The sequence below is a fragment of the Nematolebias whitei genome, chromosome 10 (genome assembly GCF_014905685.2).
Source record: "Nematolebias whitei isolate Nwh7 chromosome 10, NemWhi1, whole genome shotgun sequence".
Classification (NCBI taxonomy): Eukaryota; Metazoa; Chordata; class Actinopteri; order Cyprinodontiformes; family Rivulidae; genus Nematolebias; species Nematolebias whitei.
In genome coordinates this window covers 42,391,399-42,400,251 of record NC_056507.1, presented here as the reverse complement: position 1 = coordinate 42,400,251, position 8,853 = coordinate 42,391,399, and the positions used below count along the sequence as shown (strand labels likewise).

The window sequence follows — 8,853 nt, the reverse complement described above, 5'->3', positions numbered from 1 at the left end:
GGTAGCAGCAGACTACAGTTAAAATCTGGCCTCCATTCAAGGTGATGTTTACAGTTAAGGGTTCAAACTGGTTTGGAAAGAAGACACATGACTAGAAACCAGAGAATCTCTAATGTAAATAATGACTCCATCCCCCCTTTTTTGACAATCACAGCGGTAGATGTTAAATCCATTGATTGCCACGTCATTATTGAGTACAGATTTGTTGAGCCAGGATTCAGAAATAAAGATAACATCTGCCCCAGAAGAACTGACCAGAATTTTCAAAGCATCAAGTTTTTTCAGAAGGCTACGAGCGTTTACATGCAGAAAATGAAGCCCAGACACGTTCTTAAAGTCATTTGGTGTGCTGTAATTAGTGGGGGGTCCAAGGTTGGGCTGAATCCCTGAGAGCAGTAACAACATTATTATCAGACATTTTCTTGAGTTTTTTGTGACTGATGTGTAATTACAGGAGTTAACAGTGTGACAATTAGCCCCCATGATCGAACCATGAGAAACATTAATGAAGATGTGATCATTCAGAACCCAAAAACAGTGAAAGTTGCAGTGATGAACAGATTCAGGTGTATTAACAAGATTCAGTGACTCCAGATAATCTGGGAACTGAAAATAGTGACAATAATATGAATGATGCAGAAAAGTTTCAGACCATAAAACGTCACAGTTCAAATGGGCAAACAAACCCGACGAGTTGGCCCAACTGCAGTTTGAGTTGGGCTGAGGGGGGCTCTGGCCCCCCAGTGAAGATGGATGGATGCTCCCATGGGAAACAGAAGCTGGGTCCAGAATCAACAAGATTAGGTTTTAGATTTAAGACCAATTGTTAGCAAGATTAACTCAGTCACTTACAATGTTTCCAAATATCTGGCGTCTGTACTCATCCCTTTAGTTGGCAGCTCAGAACACCACATACAGAACACCATGGACTTTGTGGATAAGGTGAGGGATGTCATCATGGAGACTGTTGAAACAATGGTTTCTTTTGATGTCACATCACTCTTTACGTGCATTCCTGTTGATGATGCAGTAGAGGTGGTCAGTTTAAGATTAAAACCAGACACCACTCTGAGCAGCAGGACCACGCTTTCCACAGAACAACAGTGTCAACCCTTGAAACTGTGCAAGCAGTCAACCTACTTCACATATGGGAGCAATATTATAGGCAGAAACATGGGTGTGCTATGGAGTCTCCAGTTTCTCCTATTGTTGCCAACCTGTACATGGAGGAGGTAGAAAAGAGAGCCTTGACATCCTTTTCAGGGACACCACCAAGTCATTGGTTCAGGTATGTTGATGACACCTGGGTTAAAATTAAATCTCAGGAAGTCCAACATTTTACTGACCACATCAACTCTGTGGATAAATACATCAAGTTCACACAATAATATGTAAAACATGGCAGTTTGGCTTTCTTCGACTGTGAGGTCTCAGTCTCTGATAGAGGACAAACTGAGGTGTACAGCAAACCCACCCACACAGACTAGTATTTGCAGTTTGACTCCCATCACCCTTTGGAGCACAAGTTAGGAGTCATCAGGACTCTGTACCACAGTGCAGGCAGCATCCCCACTAACTCAAGAGCCAGGCAGAAGGAGAAATCCCACACAAGACAGGCTCTAGAGCAATGTGGATATCCTAACTGGGCCTTCCTGAAAGCAGAGAAGAAACCCAAACAGGACTCCAGTCAGCCATCATGTGAAAAGGAGGAACCCAGACCAGTGGTCATTCCGTATGTTGAGGGAATATCAGAGAAACTGAGACGTTTATTTTTTGAACACAACGTCCCAATGGCTTTTAAACCCCAAAATACATTACGGCAAAGACTGGTTCATCCCAAAGATCCAGTCCCCCGGCACAAACAGAGTAATATTGTGTATGCTGTTCAGTGTCAGGAGGGCTGTGATCAGCCTTACATCGGGGAAACTAAACAGCCACTGGCCAAAAGGATGGCCCAGCACAAAAGATCAACATCATCAGGCCAGGATTCTGCGGTCTACACTCATCTCCATGCCAGCGGTCACTCGTTCAGTGATGAAGATGTTCACATCCTGGATAGAGAGGAACGATGGTTTGAGAAAGGAGTAAAGGAGGCCATCTTTGTGAAAAGAAATCATCCATCATTAAACAGGGGTGGAGGCCTCGGTGTTCAACTGTCCCCCTCTTACAATGCTGTTAAATGGTAAATGCACTGTACTTATATAGTGCCTTTCTATCTTATTTCAAAATACTCAAAGCGCTTTACACTACAATCTGTGTCCTCATTTACCCATTCATACAGCACTCTACATCTCTACAAAGCTAATTGAACAAATCATTCTAAAGAGACTAATCAGTGCTTTAGATCACATTCATACACTGATGGGACACACATCAGAGGCTATGAGGGGTTCAGTGTCTTGCCCAGGGACACTTTGACATGTGACTGCTGGTGGATTCGAACCTCCAACTCTCGCATTGGAGGACGACTGCTCTAACCACTCAGCCACAGCCGCCCCTAGTTATTGCTAGTATCACTCAACCCCCTGTGAATAGTAAACAGCCATCAGGGTGCTAAGATCCATTGTTAGGCTGATGGTCCTTCTTGATCATGTGAGCAGCTGGTTTTGGTTGTCAGCAGCAAACTGGTTGATCCACTCTGAGAAGGTGCCTATTTATAAGACTGAGCTGAATACAGCACCTCAGACTGAGGTTTCTACATTTTTTGTTGTTGTTGTTTTGCTTTGTTTTGTTTTTTGAATGTCCAGAGGACCAGCATAGCCTCTGTTGTTGTTTTTTTGCTACTCCACAATAACTTTTAAATAAAAACAAGCATACCTTGATGTTGCCTGCCATCTTGCATGACAAAGTTTTAAAACATAATCTTGTGCCATCAGTTTGCGTTAAGTTTGCATTGAGAATAACTCATACTGACTATTACACCAAGCTTTAGCTCAATATCTGTAAAACTGACTACATTGTAGCTGTATTTGGACCATTAAGGTCAAATAAATGTAGTAGCCATCTTGGATTGGACTGACTCTAAAAGGTAATCACTTATAAACATACATTCAGTTGTCACATTCTACATCCAGTAATTTATTAGATATTTTCCTGACAAACATTAATGACTATTACTGAAATTACTTTGTATTACTAACGTTTTAAGCAAAAAATGGCACTGTGTGCGGCACGCAGTGTGTGTGCAAAACATCCAATCCCTAACTGCTCCCCGGGCACTTACATAGCTGACCACTGCTTTGTCTGTGTGTATCTCAGGTGGGTTAAATGCAGAGAATCAATTTCATCATAGTATAGAAGCATACAATGTGGACAACACTTTCTTTTCTTTCTTTCTTTCTTTCTGCGTTGCATGCTGGGAGTGTGTTGGTGCGGCTGCATGTGGTGAGTCTGATAAAGAGTGGAAGAGTTGTCTCTAAAAGCTATTTTTCTTATATTTTCTTTTATGTATTGACTTTCTAATATTCTTTATTCACACTGGTTCTTTATTTTGGGGTTAGTTTTTTAACTTTCAGCGCTTACAGCGCTGATTGTTTGCGGGGATGGCGTCTTCAGGGACGCCACACCTCTCCCTGAGGAACGGGGTTCGGCTTCAGCCCGACCCGTCAGTCCCAGTTGAGACGGTCCTCCTGGCGGTTGGCGAGATTGTTGGTCACATTAATTTAGTTTATGCCTCGAGAATGAACAAGGGTGTGGTGATATTTTTGAAAGAGGAGCGTTTTGTGACTCAGCTGATTGTCAGCGGGGTGACAGTGGGTGGGGAGTACCTGCAGGTGTCTCCTCTCGCGGTGCCCTCCACGCGGGTTATTATCTCAGGTGTGCCGCCGTTCATTCCTAATGACGCGCTGGAGAAAGAGCTCCTGCGCTTTGGGAAGCTCGCCAGTGGCTTCAAAACTGTGGGTTTGGGCTGTAAGAACGAAAAACTGAAACACGTCCAGTCCTTCAGGAGGCAGGTGTTCATGTTCCTGTCTGCCACGCAGACGCTGGACGTGTCCTTCAGAGTCAGACACGGAGAAGGGTCCTACATGGTTTACGCGAGCACCGGAAACATGAAGTGTTTCGAGTGCGGGGATGTTGGGCATAAACGGGACGCCTGCCCGCACAAAAACGCAGAAATGCAGGTTGAAATGAGCCAGGATACGGAGGCATCACGGACAGCTGATCCTCCTCCGGCTGAGGAGGGGAAAACGGCCCCCCCGTCAGCTGGCTCTGATGCCCGGGAGGGAAGCAGCGGTCAAAATAAACAGCCTGCACGGGAGGACACTGAGACAAATGAAATAAATGTTTCAAAAGTTTCCTCAAACTCTGGTCATGTTGACACAGAAAAAGATCTGACAGCTGATTCTAACTCTGTTGCTGCTGAAGCAGAAGCAGAGCAGCTGCCCGCGGGTGGGGGCACGGTGGCCCCGCCCCCCGCGGGTGAAGGTGCAGCCGCCTCACCTGCAGCTGAAGCTGAACAGGCAGAGAACATGGAGGAAGACAGCGACTCAGACAGCGTTTCCATCACAGACTCACAAACATCCAGCAGTGATTTGTACACTCTGGAGGAAATCAATGATTTTCTTGATGAAAATTATGGAAAACAGGTTAAAATTCTTGATTATTTTCCCGATGCGGAAAAGTTTATCAGGAGCGCTCTGATGGTTCAGAAAACGGTAGATTTCGAAATGCTTGATGAAAAGAAACGTTTTCGTTTAAAGAAGCATATGACAAACCTCCGGAGACAGATGTTAACAAATAAAGGAAAAGGCTCAAAACGATTAAAAGTTCAGAAATAAGACTATGATTATAGCACACTGGGTGGTCTTCTTTTTACTGTCTCTGTCTGTCTTCCCTCTTCTTTTCACCTCTATGCATAATATCAGGGTGGGGTCTTTAAACATTAATGGGGGGAGGGATCCACAGAAAAAGATGGTTATTTTAGAGATGATCGCTCAAAAGAAGCTTGATGTGGTGTTTTTACAGGAGACACACACAGATCATGAAAATGAGGTAGAATGGGGGATGAGTTGGAAAGGAAAATATTTTTTGTCCCATGGGACCAGGTCATCTGCTGGTGTAGCTATTTTATTTTCACCAGCTCTGGATGCTAATATCATTTCCTGTACTGAGTTAGTCCCAGGCAGGGTCCTGGTGGTTAGAGTAGAGATAGAAAGTTTATGTTTCTGGTTCATTAATGTCTACGCACCAAACCAGGGAGATAACAGGATTAAGACTTTTGAAAAAATACATAATTTTTTTAATCAGTCTAATCAAAACGTATGTGTTGTGATGGGAGGGGATTGGAACTGCACTACCAGCTTTACAACAGATAGAACAGGAGAAGAACCTCATCCTCCATCATCCTTTAAATTAGCTCAGGTGACATCAGAGCTTAATTTGGTTGATGCTTGGAGGATTAAACACCCTCAAGCTAAACAGTATACGTGGGTAAAAATGACGGATGGGACAGTGAGTGGGGCTAGGTTGGACAGATTTTATATCTCAAAAAATCATAGAAATAGATTATCCAATTGTTTAATTTGTCCAGTTGGTTTCTCTGATCATCATTTAGTTTACTTGGATTTTCATTTTTCAAACACCACTAGAGGCAGATCTTATTGGCATTTTAACACTAAACTACTTCAAGATACCTTTTTTTGCCAAAGCTTTAATACTTTCTGGCAGTTATGGCAGGAAAGAAAATCATCATTTTCATCCTTATCTGATTGGTGGGAGGTTGGAAAGGCTAAGATAAGAGTTTTTTGTCAACAATACACAAGTCATTCTACAGCTAAAATTAAAAATGTGATTCAGAATCTAGAAAATGAAATACAGCAGTTAGAAAACAATACTTTCACAGATGTTATTAATAATGACCGTCTTAAACAAAAGAAAGATCAGTTAAGTTGTTTTTTACATGAAAGGGCTAAAGGGGCTTTAGTTAGGTCAAGGTTTGCCTCTGTTAGGGATATGGATGCCCCGACATCTTTCTTCTTTAATTTGGAGAGGAACGTCAGCCAGACAAAGCAGTTGGTTTGCCTCCAGCTTCCAGATGGGACTCGGACCACCGATCCCAGTGCCATGAAGGAGCACGCTGTGGAATTCTACAGTGACCTCTATAAGCAGCAGACGTGTAACAGAAGCTGCATGGATGCCCTGCTGGATGGTCTTCCTCAGCTGAACGATGCAGATCGGGCGATTCTGGATGCTGGAGTTTCACTGGAAGAACTGACTGCCGCTGTTGGACAAATGGCTCCTGGCAAGACTCCAGGGCTGGATGGTATACCTGTGGACTTTTATAAACATTTCTGGACTCTGTTGGGAGAGGACTTGTGGGAGGTGCTTCAGGAGTGCACATTAACAGGTATCTTGCCATCGTCCTGCCGACAAGCTGTTCTTTCCCTTCTTCCCAAAAAAGGAGACTTGACTCTGCTGAAGAACTGGAGGCCCGTTTCCCTTCTCTGTGCGGATTATAAGTTATTTTCTAAAGTGCTTTCGAATAGGTTGAAGAACTTCCTTGAACTTATCATACACAGAGATCAATCATACTGTGTTCCTGTCAGATCCATCATGGACAATCTTTTTCTTTTAAGAGACTTGTTTGACATTTGTAAATGTTATGAAATTGATGTGGGTATTATTTCCTTAGACCAGGAGAAGGCCTTTGATAGGGTTGATCATTGTTTTCTCTTTTCTACATTAAGAGCTTTTGGGTTTGGTGAAGGGTTTATTTCTTTATTGGGTTTATTGTATAATGAAGTGTTTTGTATTGCTAAAGTAGGGGGAGGTTTAAGTTGTCCTGTCAAGGTCCAGAGAGGCATTCGTCAAGGGTGTCCTATATCTGGACAGCTGTATTCAATTGCAGTTGAACCACTTTTACACAAAGTACGTTCTACCCTTACTGGTGTTATTTTTCCGGGTTTGTCTATTCATCCAGGGTTAGTAGTTTCTGCTTACGCTGATGATATAAACATTTTTATTAAAGACCAGGACGATGTCATAGGTCTTCAACACTGCTTGGAACTTTATGAAAAAGCATCTTCAGCTAAGGTGAACTGGGAAAAAAGCTCTGCTTTAAAAGTTGGCCCTTGGACAAATAACAATCTGCCCATATTACCAGGTAATATTCACTGGGTTAACCAAGGGTTAAAATTCTTGGGTGTGTTTTTGGGGACAGATACTTTTTTGGAAAAAAATTGGGAGGGTGTCATGGAGAAAGTGTGTGCCAGATTTTCTAAGTGGAAATGGCTGCTGCCTCAGCTGTCTTACAGGGGAAGGGTTCTGGTGGCTAATAACTTGGTTGCTTTGGCCCTCTGGCACAAACTGACTGTTCTAACACCGCCTGCTTCTCTCATACATCGTATCCAGAAAACTCTTGTGGATTTCTTCTGGTCTGGACGACACTGGGTGAAAGCTGCAGCCTTGTACCTACCGGTGGAAGAGGGAGGACAAGGACTCATAGACATAACCTCACGGATCGCGGCTTTCAGGCTTCAAACACTGCAAAAACTACTATACGGAGTTGGACTACCATGGCTGGATACTGCACGTCTTCTGCTAAGGAAAGCAGGACGTCTTGGCTATGACAAACATCTGTTTTTGCTGCGACAAGGATCTTTGGACCTAACAGGCCTTGCACCATTTTACCGTTCAGTTTTAAATGCTTGGCAGGTCCTCACCTTTGAGAGAAAGACTGTTTTGACACCTGGAATGTGGGTTTTTGAGGAACCTCTGTTTGAAAACAGTTTCTTCTCATCACAGCTGCTCTCATCTGCTACAATGAGAGCTAAGATGAGAGACGCGGGCTGTGTGAAGCTGGGTCATTTAATGAAGCTGTCTGCGTCCAGTCTCATTGAGCGTCTAGAACTGCGATCCAACAGACTTGTGTTTAGGCTGAAAGAGGAGGCCTGTTCTTCTCTGCCAGATTCCATCAGAGCGTTTGCTTCTAACAGTACTCTGTCTGACCAATGGGATGATGACTGTGAGTATGCGTTTCCTTCCCTGATTGTCTCTCCTGCAGTGGATCAGTGGCAGGATGAGACAGAAAAGTTGCTGACTCTCCAAGATGCACCACTTGGTTGTTTTGACGACCTGGGGAAGAAAGACTTGTACAAGATTTGCATGAAGGTCTTGAATTTACGCTCTCTGGCAGAAGTGAGAGTGTCAAAGTGGACTGAGTTTTTTGACACCGGATCTACCCCGAGAGGCTGTTGGCGGTCCCTGTACAAACCCCCCATTGAGAAACGGGTGGGTGACCTCCAGTGGAGGATTGTGCATGGGGCCATAGCTACAAACAGGTATCTGGCACACCTTAATCCTGACATTAGTGTTTCATGTCCTTTTTGTTCTCAGGAGGAAACTTTGCATCATATTTTTATTGAATGTTTAAGATTGAATCCTCTTATTGTTTTTTTAGATAATCTGTTTAGTGGTTTTGGTGTACAGTTTTCTACCTGCGTTTTTATTTATGGTCCACGGTACTGTGCAAAGAAAAAACCTGTTCATGTTCTTTTGAATTTCATCTCTGGGACTGCAAAGCTAGCAATATGGTTATCAAGAAAGAACAAAATCAATGGGCATCAGACGGATGATGCTCGTGTTTTATTTCAAAGACTGGTAGTTGCTCGAGTTCGCGTGGAATTTGAGTACTTTAAGTTGACAAAAAACATGGATGGCTTTGTAAACAAGTGGGGTGTTAATGATGTTTTGTGTTCAGTGGATGAAGCATCTTTAGTTTTTACTTTTTGATTTTTTGTATTTAACAAGTTTTTGTTAGTGTCTTGACTGTTGGAGTGTGTAATAAAAGATCTTTTAAAACTCAAACTCTTTCTTTCTTTCTTTCTTTCTTTCTTTCTTTCTTTCTTTCTTTCT

The 8,853-nt window shown here is 43.0% G+C and overlaps 1 protein-coding gene across 1 annotated transcript in view; it reads right to left on the bottom strand.

Moving 5' to 3' along the window:
- LOC119416513 (protein Wnt-7b) overlaps positions 1-2,835 on the bottom strand; it is an 11,844-nt gene extending 9,009 nt beyond the window's left edge. The window contains exon 1 of the mRNA XM_037683745.1: positions 2,818-2,835. Within this exon, the coding sequence (XP_037539673.1) occupies positions 2,818-2,835 (18 nt within the window). The remainder of the gene's footprint in view (positions 1-2,817) is intronic.
- Positions 2,836-8,853: the final 6,018 nt, after the last annotated feature.